Source organism: Schistocerca americana, chromosome X (genome assembly GCF_021461395.2).
Source record: "Schistocerca americana isolate TAMUIC-IGC-003095 chromosome X, iqSchAmer2.1, whole genome shotgun sequence".
NCBI classification, from domain to species: Eukaryota; Metazoa; Arthropoda; class Insecta; order Orthoptera; family Acrididae; genus Schistocerca; species Schistocerca americana.
In genome coordinates this window covers 945473509-945497830 of record NC_060130.1, presented here as the reverse complement: position 1 = coordinate 945497830, position 24322 = coordinate 945473509, and the positions used below count along the sequence as shown (strand labels likewise).

The window sequence follows — 24322 nt, the reverse complement described above, 5'->3', positions numbered from 1 at the left end:
GTTTAAACGATATGTATAGACGTTAAAACATTAGAAATGGCATGCCTAAGGAGAGGGAAAATCTATCGCGTTGATATTTGCCACGGGTACCGATCCGTATATTTTATCTCGAGGAAGGAAGAAGGATCTAGAGCTCAACGTTCCGTCGACGTCGGCGTTATTTGCGTAAGCTCAGCTGGAGAAATTTGGAATAAGACATCAGCCAATGTCTATGTGAAGCAATGATCTGCAGTTGTTTAGGGGAAACCAGAGTGTCTGGACGGAGATTTGAACTACCTCCTCCGCAATAAAACGGCGCCAGGAGTGTCTTCATCACCCAGTCTTTATTGAAAAAAAAAGGGAGATAACTTTCCGTCATTTTCTTCTGAGCCACGATAGAGAAATAAATTTATGAGTCAATTTATACAGGCAGACTGTATGGAACCTGATATTCGTTTTTTCTCTAGAAGATAAAAAAGATATTGGTTGTGTCTGAAAATTTCAGCGCCATAAGGGATTATAGTAAAGCTTTCAAGTCACACCTATAAAATTTTCAGTTTTGTAATGACTGTGAACCGTCTTAAAGCGTTTACCATCTTGTAGTTTAAGGATGACAGTGCAGAAAATGTTGCCCACTCCAACTTTGAAATTGGCACGATCTTTCTGTTTGTAATTTACCGTAGCAAATTTTTACGATAACGCAATTACTTACTGTTCAACTAATTAGTTGATGGGGCAGGTGCAGCGATAATGTAGCTTAAAACATCCTTTGTATGTCTCCATCCATTTGGTCTTCATTACATAGTCCGTTTCAAGCAGCAAATATAGTCCAGCTTCCGACTGAAGTTCCCCCTAACGGCTGTCAAGTGATACAGATATGGAATGCTAGATTTTAATGTTGTTGGAGCCGGCCAGGGTGGCCGAGCGGTTCTAGGCGCTACAGTCTGGAACCGCGAGACCGTTACGGTCGCAGGTTCGAATCCTGCCTCGGGCATGGATGTGTGTGATGTCCTTAGGTTAGTTAGGTTTAAGTAGTTCTAAGTTCTAGGGGACTGATGACCTCAGAAGTTAAGTCCCATAGTGCTCAGAGCCATTTGAATGTTGTTGGAGACGGGGCACTAGCTCACCTGGTCAAGGACAGGGAACGAAAGCAGTTGTGGGTTGTGGTCTTGTAGACGGACGTAAGTGTTCTAGAGAAAGCAAGAAAATACGAGAACGGAGATCTAAACCCAGATTCAGCGAAAAATGAGTCCTTTGTTGTGGCCAATGTACAGCTTCACACGGTTAAAGCAGTATGACTGTCACTTATCTAGGCCGGAACCTCCAACTCGCCACAAGTGCGAAAGGAAAACATGGCCTTATGCGGCAATGGAATGACCACCGTTAACATGAGTAACACGTAATATGTACTTAGCATTCCTCCTAACGCGAACAACTAACATTTCTGAAACGTTTCAAAATGACGATTCCTTGCTAATGACATGGTCGACAAGATGCCAAAGCCCCGCTCTCCTCTCGACATATCGAAACACGATTTTCGGTAAGTGACGGTGCGCAAAGAGCTAAGGACGAGAGGACTTCAAAAGATAAGCTACACATTATATGGTAGGCAAGTAACTTTTATTGAATGCTGCACTACACTTCAAAGTTACACAGATGTATGACACTACTTTTCAACAGTCACCAGGTCTGTGTAAACAATGGTCGGAAGTTTCTACCAGTCACTGAACTACTCAACGATGGAAATGTCATTGGAGAACCACTGTGCGAAAGTTCTCATCACTGGAAAATTTGGAGTTGTGGCGAATCAGTTCCTCGATGATATGAACACTGCCGTCCGAGGTCGATGTCGGTGGCCTTCCTTCCCGATCAGCATCATACACTTCTGTGCGATTTGGTCAAATTTTTGGCACCGTTTCATGACGGCAGGGCGCGACAATGTGTTTGGTCCATATACCATCAGAAATCCACTGCGGATCTACGTAGAAATTAGACGTTTTGCCTACAATAATCGCAACGTCCTGCGCATTTCAACATTTGGGAACGTTTCCAGTTGCAACGCCAATGCGCTCGCAACCTGTGATTCACCTGTTATCCGTACAACAATAGGATACCCAGAACAGGTACTATCTTCTGGCAATGCGCCACTCTTGTTAAACAATGGTCGTATCGCGAGACGACACGCGTAACTTACTTTTTTTGAAATCCTATAGTATTTTTCTGTATTGGTAACATTAAATTTCATCAACCTAGACAGTCGACCAATTTTTTTTCTTTTCTTTTGCACAAGAACGGCATAACATTTTGATGGCATTTAATAATTCTTGAATGGGGAAGTACAATGAAATAACACATGAAAATTTGTTCGAAGTTTTCGTAAAAACTGTCGGAGAATGTGCCAAATATTCGACAGAAGTCTGGCGAAGCACCTCTGTTTTGCTGCTGTTGTTATGTAAATATTGCTTAAAGCGATAGAAGCAGCGCCGTGGCAGCAGACTTCGCCTCAGAAATGGCACGTTTCATGACTGGTTTTGTGGAAAGTGTTCACCTTGAGTATTGACATGGTTCCTTACAACAAAAGAATCAGTACTGCTGACAGTAATAATGAAAAGCTATTTGTCGTGGCGTGCAAACGTTTTTCGAGTGTGAACTGTACGTCAAAGCTGTTTCACCAAAATTGATCAACTGTATGGCAGTTGGCGAGCATTTCACAACACACGTATTCTTTCGCTCTGTTAGAATACGTCTTGGGCGAGCTCTGGCACAAAAGAATTGGGTCTGATGGTAAAAATTTACGTACTTAACAGATATCTGTCAGTGGTGGTTGCGACCATTTCAGAGCAAAGTCGTCTGCCGTTCAACGAAGCGCGAGAACATTTCTGTAGTAAGCTGCTTGTCTACTGCTACTGAGTTGATTGATTCTGATGAAGTCTGTCTCAAACTAAGTACACAGTTGAAGACCAAGACACTCACGTATTAACAAGCCACGTAAGGCAGTTTCTGAGTAAAGCGAGCAGTCTCACGTCATTGTGGAGTGCTGGACAAACGCGAACGTCTATACTGACGAAATATCGAATATCGCTATAAACGATATATCGTTCCGTCAATAAGAAACACAGCTGCTTCAGTTTCTCCGTAGGTAAAAAGTTATCAACATAGAAAATTTTTTGCCAACGTCCGTACCACTGCCGAAATCCTTGTTTCGAAGTATTAAATAGTTTCGTACATACAGAACGCGCAGGTAGTAGGAAATACCTTATATAAGTATAGTACCATGACGTATACGGTTGTGGAATACTTTCCGCATTGGTACCTCCCAGCGTCTCTCTTCGAATATGTCACCAAACAAAGACGTTGAGCAGCTCCTAAACGAGAACGTCTATACTGACGAAATATCGAATATCGTTAAAAAACGGTATATCGTTCCTTCAATAAGAAACACAGCTGCTTCAATTTCTCTGTAGGTAAAAAGTTATCTACATAGAAAATTTTTTGCCAACGTCCGTACTACTGCCGAAATCCTTGTTTCGAAGTATTAAATAGTTTCGTACATACAGAACGCGCAGATAATATGAAATACCTGATACAAGTATAGTACCATGAAGTATACGGTTGTGGAATACTTTCTGCATTGGTACTCCACAGCGTCTCTCTTCGAATACGTCACCAAACAAAGACGTTTTTCTTGGGCTGAAAATTCCGAGCAGCTCCTAATCGTCTGCAGGGAGCCGGTTTCGAAACCAAAGACAGTCCTGCCAATTGCTGCCCTCAGGACCATCTAATAATATGGCGGCTCCACGAGCTAATGAGATCGTAAGGTTTACGCGCCGAATTGCCAAGCGAGCGAGTTGACGCAGTGCACTGGATCCACATTCGGGAGATGCGGGATTCAAATCCACGTCCGGTGATCCATATTTAGCTGTTCTGTGGTCTCACAGGCCACTTAAGGCGAATCCTAAGATGGTTCCTTAGAAAACTACGTGGTCGATGTTCTTCCCTATTCTTGTCCGATTTGGTCACCGTCTCTAATGACCCTAATGACTTCGACATCAAAGGCGCATTAAACCCTAATCTTACTTCCTTCGAATCGTTACTAAGAATGACTTTTATCGTGTCCATATCGGGCGTTACTGGATACAAGTAGAGGATGATTATATCTAAAACAGCAAATAGTCGCAATGCATGGTCTTAAATTATATATTTTTCCAGAAGCCAGCTTACAGGTATTAGCAAGTACACTGTAAGGTGATGAGATGTACAGAGCGTTACGTCACGAATTATATAGAGATCGTGGCCGAGCTGCAGGAGTGTCATGGAAGCGACATGAATGTGTGAAATCTGGAAAAGAACAAGGAAAACGCATGTTATGCGCAAGCGTGAATTAACTGTATTCAAAAAGCACATCCGGTTTTGATAACACTAGGCATAAACTATGTTCCTTTCAGATGGTGTTGGTGCATAAACGATGTTTCATTAACGTTTTATCTTCCAGATATGGCACATTCATTTTGCCTCGCAACACGGTTACAACTTGTGTTGGTGGAGAATCATCAAGTAGTATCTCTTTACTGAAGTACCGTTTTTTAAAAGAGTTGTATGGGAATACTCTGGCGATTGCGTAAAGCTAAAATCCACGTTTTGGTGCAGCAACCCGAGGAGATATTGGCCATAGACACTGTATTCGTCCACACTGACTGTTAGTAACAGTTTCACAGTAGTACATTAGAAAGAACACATCACACTTGTGATATGTGCGCTAAGTTCACGAAACTTCAAAACTAAGCATACTGCCGTATAGGAGCAAAAAACGTAGTGAACCCGTTAATTTACACGACACTGCATGAGAGCACTTCCATATTGATTTGGATCTGCGCTGAAGTTTACTTAGATACAGCCTTTCCGGTACACGACTGTTACGATGTTAAGAAGCTGCGATTTCCTGTTGAAACTGCGCTAGCGATGTGTGTGATAATACTGATCGTTGACAAGGACACTGTCTAGAACCAGTTTATTTCACACAAATAGCTCCGTCTTCCTTGTGACTTACTAACATAGACGGTTAGACCCCACCGAGCTACTTTTCCTTAAGTTCTACCTCTGACGGTGACTAATCGAGCCTGTTTTCCCAGAAAGACAGAAGTCATTTCGCTCTACAGTCTGAAAAGAGGACGGACACAATTGTGAGGCAACGTCACGATAATCGAAGGACTGACATACGACACTATGCTTGACGATTTGAAGCATTAAAAAAGGAATTTAGAAAGCATGTTTGTGGCCCTGTTTCATCAAAATGACTACGATTTTCTGTCTGACGAGAAAAGAGAAACGACATTACTAAGCATAAACAACGTTATTTTCGCATGCTGTTGGTGCATAAACGATGCTTCATCAGCGTTTTATCTACAAGAAATATACTGAACAGCAAACCACGACATTCAGAGTGCGGTAAAGGCAACTGACAAGAAACATTCCGCATCAACAGCTACTTAACATCAGGACGACGTCACTTCTTTTCCAGCTACGCCTGCCAGAAAAGTTATACTGCCGACATTCCATCTGTAATCTTTTGTAATATTTTCGAGGGATGTCGAGAGCTATCCGTGATTTACGGAAAAATTTGAGAGTTTCACTGACAACACAACGCTGTTAAGTGTCAACAAACAGGCGTTCCTTCGCGGATATATAGAACAATAAGACAGGCTACACCGTCGATCACATTGCAGCGATAATCTCGAATTATGAGGAAACAGAGAGGATGCTGTACTTGGGTTAAGCAGTTAAGAATATGTATCGCATGTCCTAAAAATGTAAACGTAAGTTTAGTTACTGTAAACCAAGTATGGAGGCGTTGCGTAATAATAGGAGGTCGTGCTTAAAAGTAATGCCGCCGAAATGTTTTAGCTGTTCTCAAAATAGGTTGACGTATTGTATTGTATTGTATTGGATGTTAACCGGGGGCCTAGAAACGACGGAGAGGCTCCGTCCCCGCCGCAGCCGCAGTGGTCCACTACCCCACGACGACTACCGCAGTCCACTTCACCTCTCCGCTGCCCCACACCGAACCCAGGGTTATTGTGCGGTTCGGCCCCCGGTGGACCCCCCAGTGAACGTCTCAAACCAGACGAGTGTAACCACTATGTTTGTGTGGTAGAGTAATGGTGGTGTACGCGTACGTGGAGAACTTGTTTGCGCAGCAATCGCCGACATAGTGTACCTGAGGCGGAATAAGGGGAACCAGCCCGTATTCGCCAAGGCAGATGGAAAACCGCCTAAAAACCATCCACAGACTGGCCGGTTCACCGGACCTCGACACAAATCCGCCGGGCGGATTCGTGCCGGGGACCAGGCGCTCCTTCCCGCCCGGAAAGCCATGCCTCAGACCGAACGGCTAACCGAGCGGGCCTAGGTTGAGGTATTACATGTCATGCATATTACTCGGTCGATTTCCCCGCTTAGCTGACGCAAAGTGCCACGCGCTGTCGCTAGAGGGCTCCGAAATGTAACGTGTAACTTGGCGGTGTGTAACGTAACTACAGCGTGACAATTAATGAACTACGGGAAAAGACACGTAAATTAGTTACGATCTACGGCGTGCACACACTTTATTCAACGTGTAAACGTCATTACAGATATTCGGGTTTAAGTTATGACATGTTCGATATGCCTGCCAACATTGGCGATCATGTGGTGCAGACGGATAGCGGAATTCTGCACGACCAGATGAAGTGTAGGAACATCGATGCTGTCAATGACCTCCTGAATGGCTTTTTTCAGCACAGTAATTGTTTTGAGGTTATTGCTGTACACCTTGACTTTAATGTAGCCCTACAAAAAGGAGTAGTATGTGTTCAGATCCGGAGAATATGGCGGCCAATCGAGGACCATGCCAGTGGCCTATGAGTACCCCAGAGCCAGGATGAGCTCCACAGAGTGCTCCTCGAGGACATCAAAATTTCTACTGTTTCGATGGAGTCGAGCTCCGTCTTGCATGAACCACATCGTGTCGAAATCAGGGTCACTTTGGATAATGGGGATGAAATCATCTTCCAAAACCTTCACGCACCGTTCGGTAGTCATCGTGCCCTTAAGCAAAATAGCAACGATTATTCCGTGACTGGACAGTGCACATCACACACTCACGGCTGAGGGTGAAGAGACTTCTCGATCGCGAAATGCGGATTCTCAGTCTCCCAAATGCGCCAGTTTAGCTTATTGACGAACCCATCCAAATGAAAGTGGGCTTCGTCGCTAAACCATGAGCATTCTAACTCCTATCATGCGCCGCGGCCAACCGCGCAGTTTGAACGTCCTAACGCAAACCGCTGAGAAGTTATGACAATGTTATTTGATATACACTCCTGGAAATTGAAATAAGAACACCGTAAATTCATTGTCCCAGGAAGGGGAAACTTTATTGACACATTCCTGGGGTCAGATACATCACATGATCACACTGACAGAACCACAGGCACATAGACACAGGCAACAGAGCATGCACAATGTCGGCACTAGTACAGTGTATATCCACCTTTCGCAGCAATGCAGGCTGCTATTCTCCCATGGAGACGATCGTAGAGATGCTGGATGTAGTCCTGTGGAACGGCTTGCCATGCCATTTCCACCTGGCGCCTCAGTTGGACCAGCGTTCGTGCTGGACGTGCAGACCGCGTGAGACGACGCTTCATCCAGTCCCAAACATGCTCAATGGGGGACAGATCCGGGGATATTGCTGGCCAGGGTAGTTGACTTACACCTTCTAGAGCACGTTGGGTGGCACGGGATACATGCGGACGTGCATTGTCCTGTTGGAACAGCAAGTTCCCTCGCCGGTCTAGGAATGGTAGAACGATGGGTTCGATGACGGTTTGGATGTACCGTGCACTATTCAGTGTCCCCTCGACGATCACCAGTGGTGTACGGCCAGTGTAGGAGATCGCTCCCCACACCATGATGCCGGGTGTTGGCCCTGTGTGCCTCGGTCATATGCAGTCCTGATTGTGGCGCTCACCTGCACGGCGCCAAACACGCATACGACCATCATTGGCACCAAGGCAGAAGCGACTCTCATCGCTGAAGACGACGCGTCTCCATTCGTCCCTCCATTCACGCCTGTCGCGACACCACTGGAGGCGGGCTGCACGATGTTGGGGCGTGAGCGGAAGACGGCCTAACGGTGTGCGGGACCGTAGCCCAGCTTCATGGAGACGGTTGCGAATGGTCCTCGCCGAAACCCCAGGAGCAACAGTGTCCCTAATTTGCTGGGAAGTGGCGGTGCGGTCCCCTACGGCACTGCGTAGGATCCTACGGTCTTGGCGTGCATCCGTGCGTCGCTGCGGTTCGGTCCCAGGTCGACGGGCACGTGCACCTTCCGCCGACCACTGGCGACAACATCGATGTACTGTGGAGACCTCACGCCCCACGTGTTGACCAATTCGGCGGTACGTCCACCCGGCCTCCCGCATGCCCACTATACGCCCTCGCTCAAAGTCCGTCAACTGCACATACGGTTCACGTCCACGCTGTCGCGGCATGCTACCAGTGTTAAAGACTGCGATGGAGCTCCGTATGCCACGGCAAACTGGCTGACACTGACGGCGGCGGTGCACAAATGCTGCGCAGCTAGCGCCATTCGACGGCCAACACCGCGGTTCCTGGTGTGTCCGCTGTGCCGTGCGTGTGATCATTGCTTGTACAGCCCTCTCGCAGTGTCCGGAGCAAGTATGGTGGGTCTGACACACCGGTGTCAATGTGTTCTTTTTTCCATTTCCAGGAGTGTAGTTCATTAATTGTCACCCTGTATGTCGACGCATGAGAACCAGCGTGCTGTAATAGTGTTTCTAACAACAGGAAACATGCCTCTACTTGAAATCCATAGAAGAATGAAAGCTCAGTACGGCGACGAATGAATCGACATTAGTGTCGTGCGACGTTGGGTTGATCATACTCGTAATGAAAAAACGGTTGGACTAACCTCAACGTGTGTGACAGAGCTTGAAATGGACGAGCACGTACGGCAACCAAGAGACTCATCGGAACCGGGTTGATGAACTCATCAGAGAAAATCGTCGGATAACATAGACACAGCTCTCAGGAAAGTGTGGCATATCACGAGAGCGTGTACAGGCCATCACTACAGAACTGCGGTACAGAAAACTGTGTGAACCGTGGGTGCCTCGAATGCTCGCTCCTGATACGAAACAGAGGAGGCTGGACATGTGTGAACAATTTCTGTTGCGTTTTGAGCAATCCGACTCCTTGGGTTTGCCTTCATCGATCATTCTCCATACACTCCTGACGTGGCCCCATCCGATTTCATCTGTTTTCAAAAGTTACAGAACACCTTCGAGAACTTTACGTTGACATAGAAGAAGCGGTGCAGGCAGAGCGAGGTTGTGAGTCTGCCAACAAACTCAAAACATTCTACAGTAACGGTATCAGCAAACTGGTCTCTCGTTGGGAAAAATGTGTTCGTCGCCAGGGTGACTACGTTGACAAATGAACATGTAGACATGAGGAATAAAGATGTAGAATGTTAATAAAGTTTGTTAGATTTAAAAAGCTTGAAGAGTTTGCACACGAAAATTTCGGAGGCGTTACGTTTCAGTACGCCCACGTACTTATTGCAGGGTAGAAGTATCAAGATGCTACATACTTTACATGATGGTATATGTAGACATTTCTGATGACATTATGCTGCCTATTTCTAGTGCAGATGAACTTCAATAGCTAATAGAAGAACTTAACAGAGGAACTTTGTATGTAGGTCTGGCAATCAATTACAGTAAGAGTTAGATAGCGTATAATCATCACATCGAAAAGAAAATTGTCTATGAAGAACCAGATTTTTCATTGAGGGCAGCTGAAGGATGGAAAGCGAGGGAAATGAATAGGACAGTAAAAATAAAGATAGTGACTTTGGTCAAGCGAATTGGATTTCAAAAGTTAAGCTTTACATGTGTCTGAAAAGGAAAGTTTAATATCTTTGTGTATTAACATTTTTGGCAGTGAGACGTGGAGTTCTGATGGGGCAAAGAATCACTCAAAAACTGAGGACTGCTAAGAGAGAACTGGAGAGATGCATCACTAGGAGAGACAGTAAAAGCAACAAGATTTTAAGATTTAGAGATCGATGTTACATTTGCCTCAGTCAGGGCCACACCACTAAAGACTTTATTAACGAAAAAAGTGAGGAATTTCTCCCTTCTTTAAGAATAGCCGTCGCAGATGAAACTGCAGAAATTTGGAATGTTCCATTTCATCTGATGTTTGCAGGAGCCACAGTCCAGTCTGAGACAGCCACTACAAATTCGTCATTGTATAACTGACAGTCTAAAACTATAATTTATTGCAAAGCATTTCACTGACAGTCTGTATCTTTCAGACTGCTTCCACTAGGCTGAACACACGTCCACAGGTACGCCTAAACCTGGAAAAAATGTATGGAATATTGCACATGTTGCAGTCATAGCCTTTGACGGTTATCACTCATCGACGGCTTGAGATGCCAAATCCCACCAAATCAGTAAATTGCAGTTGGGGGAGACTAAGGAAGACAGTAATGACTTTCCCACCGAGCTGTTAATCTGAGGAAGTCACTGGTGGAAAACTGTTTAAGATTCATTACCTGTATTACTGTATTCGAGTTTCGAATAGATTATCATAGAAGTCGTTCATGTGTTTCTGTAAATCACACCATCGTTAACCATGTTTGACTGTCCTTCCGTCAGTCAGATTGCCGCCTAATGCAAATAGAAGAAACAGGGAAAAGTGTCGAAAAGGACAGTCTCAGTTATCATTTAAAAGATGGAGAGATTAGTAAAAATGAATTTGTCTAGAAGAACAATAGTCATAGGGATGAAAGCTGTGTAACCGCTTCAACAAAACGTGCGGTCCCACAAGGAATTGAATGATAAAGCTGCTTCACAATTCTGAAGTACAAACGAAAGTACTAGTACTAGCATTAGAAGAAGGACAGACAGATGACGACATCGAGATAATATGTCAAGTGTAGAGGATTTGATGAACTGTTTCTGCAAAACCAGATAATAAGAAGCAAATCATACAGTCTTATCTGAAAAGCAAACTGAATTTAAAAGGTCGTACAGAACAGAAAATGGATTCATTGATCATCAGAAACGCCACAGCAATCCATCGGAAAATTATAAGAAATAAAAGTCTGCCATGAAACGAGGATCGAATCAGGATTAAGCACTATGCGATTCGCCATCACTGACATTTTCATCGCCAGCAAATTCTGTAGAACGAAAACAGAGACAATCTACACACTGCAGTGGACGTTGGAGGGAAATCTGATGGACCATTGAGAAGATTACCACTAGACCTGTCCACTTGATCTGTTTCTCGGATATCGACTAGGCCTGAAAGGAAGAGAACACAAATTGAGAATAGAACCTGATGAACAGTATAAAACGAGGCTATTAGAGACATAGTTCATGCTTAGAATGGACAAGGAGCCATTCAAGCATAAGTCTTTAGCAATTTATGGAAACCACAGAAAATTTATACATGGACGCCCGGACAAGAATTTGAGCTGTGTACCTCCAGAATGAGAAAAACAGGAGGAGATTAGTGTTTAAAGTCATGGAAATTAGATACAGAATACAAACTTGTCTCGGGGGAGGATAGGGAAGGATACTGGACATGTACTTTTCAAAGGAACCATCTCTGGACTTGCCTTAATCGATATTAGGAAAGCACAGGAAACATAAACCTAACTGATCAGACTGGGAATTGAAACCCTGGGTCACCTAAATGCAAGTCTAGAGTACTAATCACTGGATACCTAGGCTGGGGAGGATGTGGTGGATCACCAAGTAGCATTTTAATTTCCATAGACAATGCATCCCTGCCTAAGGATCCGAAGCAAGTTTTATACTTTAATGCGAAAGCCTGTAACAGGTTGCTTTTCGATATCAGGTAATAAATTGAGAAACCTCAGATACTCAAAAAGCAGTACCTCATTAGCAGCTCGTCCTATTAAGTGCCAGAAATCTGTACTCAGGTGTGTAACTTTTGTCTAACTCTAATGTTAGTATTAAACAGAGTCTGGCTCTGCAATTGTACGAGTATAGCTGATAGTGCGATGTCTAAAGCTACATAAATGCTTAATTTGAAGTATTACATAACAATAGCTGTTGAGATGTGCAGGAAGAGCAGTGGCTTCGTTCATAGCAGCTGCTTTTCTCTTAATATAACCAGTAATACCAATACAAAGTAATATAGTTTTCTTTCCCATAATCATCAGTGAAAATAGATTAGCACTAATCATAATTTTTTGTTAGAATTTTTCACATATGTTGCCTGCAGTGGCTCCTACTACAGCTAATGTACAATTAGACTTGTTCCACATCCATGAAAGCTTTCCTTCGTTTTGGAATGTACGGAACACGATGAATGTTTTATGAATTGATGAATGAATGGCTGAGTACCAGCGAACCTTCCGTCTAATTTGTTTGGAGTAAAACAGTTGTGGAATTTTTGCCACATCTCTGCCAACATGTTATTATACTTTTTGTTATCCTTCAACGTACAGTATAGAAAGATTGAGCTAGTAAGACGCGTACCGTCGCATGATGCGTCGGATGCTCTCAGAGCGGGAGAACGGTGGGGTGAGTAGAAGCGGCTGCATCGTGCTGAAACCTCTGCAGGCAGCGGCGATTCACCTACGGTGCTTGGCGCCAAGAAGCGTATCTTTCACTACTTGAATTTATTGTTTGAATGTTAATATACATCTCCAAACTTGCTGCTGCCGTTACATGCGTTGACGACTTGTTAACAATAATTTCAATAATTTTCAATTAATACTCAGAAACTAATTGTAATTTCAGTTACTATTAATAACCATTGGGGACAAGATAAACCAATCACGGGCTTACCCTGAGCGGGCCGGCGCCAAACTATAGTATTAGGATAACTCGCTACGAGTTTACGATCAGCTTCCGAAGAGACAACACGTGAATCCGTGTATGAAGTGCGATCTCATTTAGAAGGGAATAATTTATTGGAAGTTGTCGAGGATGATGTACATACGCGATCTCATGCTTATTTTATGATCAAGCGGAGGAATTCACTATCAGTTTCCGAAGTGGTAACACGTGATTCAGTGAAACTTCCTGGCAGATTAAAACTGTGTGCCCGACCGAGACTCGAACTCGGGACCTTTGACTTTCGCGGGCAAGTGCTCTACCATCCGAGCTACCGAAGCACGACTCACGCCCGGTACTCACAGCTTTACTTCTGCCAGTATCTCGTCTCCTACCTTCCAAACTTTACAGAAGCTCTCCTGCGAACCATGCAGAACTAGCACTCCTGAAAGAAAGGATATTGCGGAGACATGGCTTAGCCACAGCCTGGGGGATGTTTCCAGAATGAGATTTTCACTCTGCAGCGGAGTGTGCGCTGATATGAAACTTCCTGGCAGATTAAAACTGTGTGCCCGACCGAGACTCGAACTCGGGACCTTTGCCTTTCGCGGGCAAGTGCTCTACCATCCGAGCTACCGAAGCACGACTCACTCCCGGTACTCACAGCTTTACTTCTGCCAGTATCTCGTCTCCTACCTTCCAAACCGCTACAGAGCGGGCTTACTTCCTGCCACGCCCAGATAAGCTTATCAGTATGACGTCACGGGACTGTATATATCTCTCGTGAGGCAACAGCATGCTCATTCGACTCGAGGCAGCCGCACCAAGCACGCAGCCATGCCTTACCGTCGGAGAAGATATTACAGGAGGCAAAGAATGCCAATATATAAATATATAAAACCGTTCCTAATAATGTTGTTCAAGAAGACTCAGTGTGTGAAGTGCGATTTCGCGTTAAGAAGGAACAATTTGTTAAAAGTTGCCTCGAAAAATGCGCAAGTGTGATCTAATGCTCATCTTAAGATCCTGAGGAGTGTTATCTATGATCAGCATCCAGAAACGTTGCTGTGGACATGAATAGTGGACAGGCTTTAGTAATCTTTTTCTTGGTTTTGTGATTTTATGAACAAAAAGGATCAAGTGGCATCCCGTTATTTTGCAGTTATCATTTTAGCAACGTTGAGATTTTCGCATACTGCCACTTTGTTATGCACTGTTTATTGCATGCACTTTAGAGTTAGCGGTAGGCGGAGAAAAAACCAATTGGGACGATGACTACGAGTTATCTTTACAAGATAAGAGGTAAGCAAGTTGCCTCCAATTGGGCTAGGAGATTTGGGCGTGGATGTTACATTCAGGAATTCACCATGTATGATGCACGTGGCAAATATTTCTGGTCGAAAGTGTCACATTCAGGAACAAATGGATGTTCATAAATATTACACTTTGTATACCCTCATAAATATGACATAGTGTGGAAAGGAGGTCGATAGCGTGCATCTTTACTTGTGCCTAATCTAGCAAACTTGTCAGTGAGTCGGCTTAAAAGATCAAGCGTCGGTAACAAAATATAGCAAAACAATACATAGCGACTGGTTGCTGCTTCTGATGGAATTGTTCTGTGTATGAAAGAATTACTGGTATTCCTAACAGACTATTGTCAATCGCAAAGAAAACATCGTCGATTCAATAGTTTCTGGGCCATGTTTCTGCCAGAGAAACAAATGGCGTTATTACTCGAGTAAGTAGGGAACTACCGCTATGCAGACTGAAGTTTCCTGTACGAACAATAATTTTTTCTCGTGGTTGATAAACAGTCAGTTTCGAGTACACGAGGTCTGCGACGATGGTTGTTTATTTGTTACCGTTGTTTTCTGGCCCTTCCCCGCGTTACTAAGTTTTTGAGCAAATGAGGAATAACAGTCCTTAACACTCCCAGATTCATCTAATTTGGACCCATCAGAATTTGCGTTGTTCATGCTCTTGTCCAAACTCAAATCTGAATTCAACGGAAAGTGTATGACAAGGGAAGGTTACCATACTGAACTACTACGATGATAAGTTTTTAACATAATTTTGTATTTTATTTAGAGGAAATCCAGTAAGTTACTGAAACTTTGTAAGGTCAAAAATCGTGTTGTGCTACGGTCGGCTGCTTTGAAAATCTTTATTGTTGCTGCCAATTTTGATTGTTACTAGTCATTATCAGGCACAAGAAACTTTTCAATTACAGTGTGTGTGTGTTTGTGTGTGTATGTATATATACATATATGACGTTTCATCTCACTGTGCATAACGTCACAAACACGAAATAGCTAACATAACTAAATGTGAAAATTTTGAACATTGTTTATTGCTGTTAATCGAGGTTCAGACGTGAAACAACGATGGTGCTCCAAGAGCTGACGAGTTTCCAGAGGTTGAATGCGGTGTACTATTGCGTTACTGATATGGTGGAACTTTTTAACAACGTTTAAATTTTATGTTTTCAGTTATGACCGACAGTTCGTGTTTTCTATGTTATGTGGAATGATATGAGACGTCATGTGTGTATCCACACAGAGAGTGATTGAAAAATTTATTTGCCTGACAAAGATTAATAACAACCGACGCTGGTAGCAATAATAAATGTTTCCATAACAGCTGACGATGGTACATGATTTTAGACAAGTACCTACAAGTTCTGAGCACCACCTGCTGTAAACTAGTGTAAAGCTGTCATCAACCAAAAGGTTGGTTTTTGAACAGAATATGCTTCATCCAGTGCTTTAGGTGGATGGGAACGGGTGGGAACGGCGTTCCCAGGAATATTTATGCCAAACCATGTCTACATCAATTTTATTACAATCAATAATCATGAAATTTATTGAACGCAAGGTAACTTCTTTTTTCCTATGACTGCAGTCTACAGCTACATTAGTACGATGACAGCGGTACAAGTGTTAACTCCTCCATTTTCGTTGGAGGTTGGAAATGGTATTAGTACCCGAATTTGTGAAGTGGCCCATGAGGTGATTGAAGAGTAACTGTACTTTTGTATCATTTTCTGATTTCGCCATCATGAGTTTGATGAAGTGCCTGAAGAAAAAACCAACCATGTAAGTAAGAAGTAAACTACTGGGCGGTTAAAATTAAACTGACAGTATTTCGAGTGCTCTGGCGTGGGCTGCACGCATCTCAGGACACTGAAACATTAATCGGTGCGCCCAAGGAGTATGCTGACAAAAATAATAGTTCTACTTTCTGCCACCAGGTGAAAATATTGCGCTGTAAGCAGTCAGAACGTGGTGTGGGCGCAGGTAAAGGGAAGGATCGATCAAAGACGTAATAGCGGTGGTTTTAGCATGTTTATTAGTATGTGGTCACGAGGTAAAACATGTGTTTAAAATGGTCTCTCAACTCAGCAACATACTGGATCCATTACATGGCATGGTCGACAGTTGCTCACCCTGTATCCGGTGTAATCAGAGCGATATGTCGTCGTATGCTATCATTCAGACCATAAATAGTACTGATACATCCCTGATAGACACGATCTTTCATATACCTCCACAGTCAGAAGTCACATGGATTTACGTAATCAGATATGGAAGACCACACATCTTGAAATTGCCTATAGATGATGTGGTCGTTACCGAAGATCTTTCACCTGGAAAGTGATATGTCGTGTCGCCCCATAGTGCATGAAAATAGTGATGTGCACACATTTGCGTTTTTGCAAAGATGGAATTATGTGTTGCACAAAGAGGTCCTTATAACGTGCAGAAGTCACTCTACACCTAACAGACATGTCAGGTGTCTTGTTCCCGAAGAAAAACGGGCCGGGAATGAAGGAGTTTATGAAACCACACCGCAGAGTCACATACGATGAGTACAGGTGGATGTACCTGCAAAGCATTCGCGGAGCAGAGCTCCATATGCGACAGTTCTGTGCATAAAAGCCATTGCGTTTCATACGGAAAACTTCTACCTTCATAACCTAACAACAAGAGCCACTTCTCAAGAGACAACAAAGCGTGTCGCCAAGCGACAAACAGCATACTGGCGTCAAAAGGGGAAACATTTCGTATTATGACAGCTTACAACGCCATATTTTCACCTTTTGGCAAAAAGGGGAACTATTATTTTACAGCATACTCTGCAAACGCACTGATTAATGAACATACCCACAATTTTTCAGTGACCTGCGATGTATACAACACACACTGCAGCACTCGGAACACTCTCAGTTCAATTATAATTACCTGGTAGCATTAGAAAGCAGTGTGTTGAGAAATTAAACAGCACACGTGTTATTGAAAATCAGTGACTGACTATGAAGAAAATGATGCAGATGTGGTGACTTGCGAAACTTCAGATATTCCAGATTGTTGGAATGAATAACAGTACAAATATTTCACTTCAGAATATTCATGGCTTGAAGTGAAGAACAGATTTCTAGGATGCCATGTTTACAGTGAAATCAATGCACTTTTCAACAAAAGAAAAGAAAAATCTAGTTTGAGGGAAAAAATTCGTGTACATAAGACTCTGGTTTCCAATAGAGCTTGGGAGTCTATAAGAACTGAAGGCAACAAATGATATCTCGGTAACACTGGAGACAACATGAGTGCTAAACATTCAGAAGTTATGGTTGAGATTTAATACTATGGAACTACCACATTAAAGGTAAGTTCCCTGACATACTTTCTTCCAGCCGAAGCACTGGCTTCGGCTACATCTACCTACATACCCTGCAAGACACCGAACACAGCACTGAAGAGGGTATGTAGTCTCAATATTCCAGATTTTCTTTCCTATTCCATTCGCGTAATGGGCAAGGGAAAAATGACTGTCTGCATGCCCCTTTATACGCCCTGATCTCTCATGATCCTTGTGTGTGTATCGTGTATTGAACTGGGGACCTAGAAACGACGGAGAGGCTTTGTCTCGCCATAGCCCTCAGTGGTTTACAATCCCACAACAGGCCACAGCAGTCCACCCACCCCACCGCCGCCCCGCACCGAACCCAGGGTTATTGTCCGGTTCGGCCCCCAGTGGATCCCCCCTGGGAACGTCTCATACCAGATGAGCATAACCCCAAATGTTTCCGTGGTAGAGTAATGATGGTGTACGCGTACGTGGAGACAGTGTTTGCGCAGCAATCGCCGACATAATGTAACTGCGGCAGAATAAGGGGAACCATCCCACATTCGCCGAGGCAGATGGAAAACCGCCTTAAAAACCATCCACAGGCTGGCTGGCAAACCGGACCTCGACACGGATTCGTGCCGGGGACCGGCACGCCTTCCCGCTCGGGAAGCAGCGCGTTAGACCGCGCGGCTAACCCTTACTCGAGGTATACAATGCAAGCAAAGGTTCTCTAAATTTATCTAAGAGGTTTTCGCGAGATCTACGCGATCTTTCTTTCTAGGATTCCCTTTAAGTTTCCAGAGCATTTATGTCATACTTTCATGTGGGCCATATCAATCTGTGATGATCATAACAGTGTATCTCTGAATTGGTTAGATGTCTATTGTTACACCTTGACGAGGGCTCCAAGCACTGGAACAATATTCTAAAACTGGTCGCAGAATTGCCTCGTATGCGATTTTCTTAACAGATACAGTGCATTTTCCCAGAATACACCCGACAAGCCTAAATCTTCTATTCCCTTCGTGTAATATTGATTTTACGTCGTCGTCCCACCTCATAGAGTTTCTTAGTACTGTCGCTACATACGCGATTTGACGTTATCGGGATGTTCACAATCTTGTAATCAGATACTACTGGATTATTTCTCTTTGTTACGGGCATTATTTCACATATATATGTATAGCTCAAGGGAGCTCCCATTCGTAATATCAAGCGAAAATTATGTCCGACTCCTTTTTTATTACCGTACTTTACTAGGCGTGGGATTGGAGGCGGAATGCCGTTGCGTGCCTCCGACCTATGAAATGAAACATAGTCATTTCTAGTGGGAAATATGGTTTAACTTCGAGTACGAACCATTGTGCAAATCGCCATTTTTCACATTGCAAAACAGTGCCAAAGCTGAAAGAAGTGGAAAGTTACAGATAAAAATCCTCGAAATGATCGGGGATCGAACGCGAGACCTTTAAATCCGTAGTCACACATTACCACTGAACCACCGAAGCAGAAGTGACGAAACTGTGTATATATTAGAGGTGGAGTAATGAAAAGATCCCCGAGGTCGATGGTGTCAGCTGTAGTGCTGAGTCGGAAGCGGCTGGCTAGATGCGGGGAAGGAAGTGCGGCGCTGGCGGCTGGATGCTGGCGGCGGGCGGCGGGCGGCGGGCAGTACCTGAGCTGGACGAGCAGGCCGGCCGCAGGGAGCGGCGCGGGTTGTGCTGCGAGTTGTGCTGCTGCGGCTGCTGCTGCTGCTGGGGCTGGTGCGGCTGCGGCCCCGCCGAGCGGATCTCTCCCGCCTGCTTCAGCACCTGGTACGTCGCGTCTACCTCCTCCTCTGCGCGCCGCCCACCAGGTCCACAGTTAGTAAACGAGCACCGTTACTGGTTACTGGCAGGGCAGCTCAAAAAGGTTACGTCAGTAGGACATATACTGGCGGAAATTGAGAAAGGAACACCCAGAAGGATCGCGACAGCTCGCAAAAGGAGAGAGGATTATCGGCTGGCACATACGCACCCCGCCGCTTGCGGGTCTGATGGGCTGACACAGACACTTCCTGTCCTTCGTTTGGGTACGTTGTAACGTTTCTTAATTTTATCCATTGTTTTTCAGTGTTTCGTCCGTACCTGTTTTACTTTCGTAAAATGAAGAACAAACCGCCTTCAGTCACACGTTGCATTTATTTACTGCACTATGCATTTCGAGCCCTGGAGGCTCATCTTCAGGTGCTTTTTAGTGATTTACATCAGGTTTTTTAGTTGTTTGCCTGTTGATATTACATTTTTGTGTTACAACATGGTATATTGTAGATATAAGTTTAACAGCGTTGATAATATGAAACTAAATTACTGTTTAACATTGTATGATGCTTGCTTCTGTTGTGTAATTGGTATACACAATACACATCTTTAATTTTGCAGTACATACTGGGATATATACATAGTCACACACTTTTTCGCACATTGTAGTAGCAGAACGTAAACATGCCAAAGATTCTCGTTCATACAGATGTTCTACTTCTAAATATAATCGATTTTCTTCTTTCACAGAAGATAATATGGTATAGTGTTACTAGTACACAGGTATTATTAAAATAATTATTTGGCACCATGTTGTAGGTTGTCAGCTGTTTGTACTATTATAGATTTGATTCCTCAGGAAAAAATAAACTTTTAAAGGTGTAGAAAAAATTGTGGCTGTTAATGTTGAATGATGTGAGGAGTTCTTCAAGTTCATCTTTAGTGCAATCAACTCACTCCACAATAAAATAAAGTTCACAATAGAACATGAAACAAATCAATACATAAATTTCTTAGACCTCACAATTGTGAATGAACAACAAGAACATAACATGTACATTTAGCGAAAACCAACCTACAAGTATGCTGCATTTAGATCAATGTTGAACAGGGCACATACATTACCTTTAAAACCCAAAGCACTAACACAAGAAATAGATACTATCAAAACAATAGCAGTAAATAATGGTTACTCTATAAAATCAATTGATAAACTATCTAGAAAAATTCAGACCAATATCACTCACAAAAACACTGAAAAGAAAACTACTGACACAAAACAAATCTTCACTAGCATTCCATACTTAGGCACAGTATCACAAAAAACAGCTAACTTATTCAAAAAAACAAATATTAAAATATCTTTCTCCACAAACAGCAAACTTGGATACCACCTACCTCACACAGTGAACACAAACAAGCCAATAACAACACAACATAGTGGAATATATAAATTACAATGTAACAGTTGCCCTGCATTTTACATAGGAAAAACTGGAAGAACCTTCCACACACGGCATAAAGAACACACCGACGCCTTTCGACTAAACCATTTTGAAAAATCTACAATAGCTAACCACATGTATATTAATAAACGCATAGTTGACGACATCCACAACAGTCTTACTGTACTTCACACAGAACCCAACAGTAAAAAACTTAATCTACTAGAACAGTTAGAAATAATGCTACACAAAGAAAAATATTCTGAAAACTTGTTGAATGAACAAACAGAGTTCAACAGCCACGATTTTTTCTACACCTTTAAAAGTTTATTTTTCCTGAGGAATCAAATCTATAATAGTACAAACAGCTGACAACCTACAACATGGTGCCGAATAATTATTTTAATAATACCTGTGTACTAGTAATACTATACCACATTATCTTCTGTGAAACAAGAAAATCGATTATATTTAGAAGTAGAACATCTGTATGAACGAGAATCTTTGGCATGTTTACGTTCTGCTACTACAATGTGCGAGAAAGTGTGTGACTATGTATATATCCCAGTATTTACTGCAAAATTAAAGATATGTATTGTGTATACCAACTGCACTACAGAAGCAGACATCATACAATGTTAAACTGTAAGTTACTTTCATATTATTAACGCTGTTAAACTTATATCTACAATATACCATGTTGTAACACAAAAATGTAATATCAACAGGCAAACAACTAAAAAACCGGATGTAAATCACTAAAAAGCACCTGAAGATGACCCTTCAGGGCTCGAAATGCATAGTGCAGTAAATAAACGCAACTTGTGACTGAAGGCGGTTTGCTCTTCATTTTACGTTGTAATGCCTATACCTCTTCCTGAAACCTTCCCTGACAACCAAATCTAGGGCCAATTACAATGGTATCTGCACGTTCTTAGCCCGTCTCTGTAGCCATGGTAGCAAAAGCTCACCTGGAAGTTGGCTCTCGATTCGGAGGTAGCCGGGTCGTATACTGGAGCTGTAAGAAATTTTCACCTCCACAATATAGCAGACAAGGGGATGGGAGACGATGGCATAAAGTTCCAGATCAGCAGACTTTGCGCTTATGCTCTGGATTAAATTCCATACCTCTCTGCTGTGTTGGCACGTGACACTGTCGTCGGTGATTCGTCCATCGGATGGGGACGCTAAACTCGGCCTTGGTGCTATTCGAGAGGATTGTGTACTGGTACTGAATTTTATCCATTCCTTTCTCTCAGTAAACAAAATAAACGTAACACTACACTATAAACACACCTATTACAGTTCACAGGAAGGATGAATAAAATTGCCTTCAGTCACAACTTTTTGGTATTTTATTAAATTACATGATGCATTTCGGCACCTGTCGGTCCATCATCAGGTGCAAATTGTCTGCCAGGCACTTAAATGTGATTTGCAGAGTATCCATGTAGATGTAGATGGTTTGTGTTTGCTCTTGTATGATGTGAAATGCATGTTCCTATTATGTTAAAGTTAGACGTTAGGATTTGTATTTCGCGAGTCATGTGCGGAAAAACGGATCATGGAGAAAACAGTAACAAACTTGCCGAACGAAGAAGGAAGAACATTTTTTATCTATAAGGTCAGAATACATTCATTCTGCTGTCGCACATCATGCCATTTAAGGTGTACATTTGTTTACACGTTTTAAAAACTGTTCCTATATGTGATATGTTCAATGATGAAGTTTATCACATAGTGTCAGAGATCTGAGTATAAAGAAGTTGGAATAAATTTAAAAAAATCTTTAAAATTACTAACATGACTAGCGAAATCTGTCTTTTCATTTAACATAATTCACGCTTTTTGATTTTATGGAGGTATATTTACAGCTGTTCTAAGAAATTTAGCTTCTAACTACTGGATTCATTGGGTAGGACTACCAAATTGTTTTTTATCCTGTTGATAATGTGTTTGGTTTCTAGCATTTGCTGTGCAATGGCTGAATTTTGAAGGTGGTTAAGTCTAAAACAATTTGTGTGTTGCTGGAACCGGTATTTGAATTTTATGCCTGTTTTCCCTACATAATACGCAGGACGACTGGGGCTTGATACTTTAAACATTCCACTGCTGTTGAATTTTTTGATTATATGTTTTGTTTTGTGAACTAATAAGTGTCCTAACTTATTATTGGAAACTGACAGTGTTACATTGTTTTTTAAATAGGTCATCAGTTTTTGTGATATGTGGCCTAGGTATAAGATCCTGCCAAACCTGTTATTTTCTTTCATAGTGTGGCAGTTTGTTGTCTTATTTTTGTATGTTTAAATTATCAGCTGTTTTATCTGTGTAATCAGTCTTTGTGGCAATAATTATCGACATGTCCCGTTCTGTCTTAAGGCTGTTTTCTTCTAAGTCAAGTGACTGTGCCCTGTGTAGAATGGAGCTAAAGGCAGCATGAAGGGTACAGCATGAAGATTTGTCAATTGTTATGTATATGTACGTCTGTTTTCTGTACATGCTGAGCTTATGTTTTTGTTGGAGGTTGGCGATTCTAAGCTAAAGGAAATTTACGCTTTTGTTCCCCTCACGTTCTACTGAGAACTTTATACCACTGTGGAAAGAATTTAATAATGCAAGTAGTTCCTCAGTTTCCTCTTTTGTGACATCATATAGCAGCAATGTATCATCAACATACCTCCAGTAATATACTATTTTACTCCCTGTATCAACCTAAAACCTATAAGCTTAATGTTCTGCCGGTCGCTATAGCCGAGCGGTTCAGTCCGGAACCGCGCTGCTCCTACGGTCGCAGGTTCGAATACTGCCTCGGGCATGGATGTGTGTGATGTCCTTAGGTTAGTTGGATTTAAGTAGTTCTAAGTGTAGGGGACTGATGGCCTATTTAGGCCCATTGTCAATTCTAAAAATATACCTTCTTTAAACTCTACTCTCATTCGGGAGGACGGCGGTTCAAACCCGCGTCCGGCCATCCTGATTTGGGTTTTCCGTGATTTCCCTAAATCCCTTGAGGAAAATGCCAGGATGTCTTCTTCGAAAGGACACGGCCAAGTTCCTTCCATTTCCCTCCCTAATCCGATGGGACCGATGACCTCGCTGTTTGGTGCTCTCCACCAAATCAACCAAGCAACCAACCAACCTTTAAACTCTCAGTTACTGACTGAAATTCGGAAGCAGTACTTTATTTTTGGTAAGTCATACTCAGTTAAGAATATAAAAGATTTAGCAGTTAAAATTAAAGATATAGATATTCCTGCAGATGCTACACTATGTGATCAAAAGTATCCGGACACCACCAAAAACATATGTTTTTGATATTAGGTGCATTGTGCTGCCACCTACTGCCAGGTACTCCATATCAGCGACCTCAGTAGTCATTTGACATCGTGAAAGAGCAAAATGAGGCGCTCCGCGGAATTCACGGACTTCGAACGTGGTCAGGTGATTGGGTGTCACTTGTGTCTTACGTATGTACGCGAGATTTCCAGATTCCACTGTTTCCGATGTGATAGGGAAGTGGAAACGTGAAGGGACACGTACAGCACAAAAGCGTACAGGTCGACCTCGTCTGTTGACTGAC

General features: G+C 42.8%; 1 protein-coding gene across 3 annotated transcripts in view; it reads right to left on the bottom strand.

Annotated features, from left to right (window-relative positions):
* The window catches only part of LOC124555076 (SH3 and cysteine-rich domain-containing protein), a 981469-nt gene that overhangs the window by 148539 nt on the left and 808608 nt on the right, over positions 1 to 24322 (bottom strand). For 2 of the 3 annotated variants that reach the window (XM_047128864.1, XM_047128865.1), the window contains one exon: positions 19171 to 19332. The exons of the other annotated variant lie outside the window; for it this stretch is intronic. In XM_047128864.1, coding sequence (XP_046984820.1) covers positions 19171 to 19332 — 162 coding nt within the window. The remainder of the gene's footprint in view (positions 1 to 19170; positions 19333 to 24322) is intronic. 3 annotated transcript variants of the gene reach the window in all.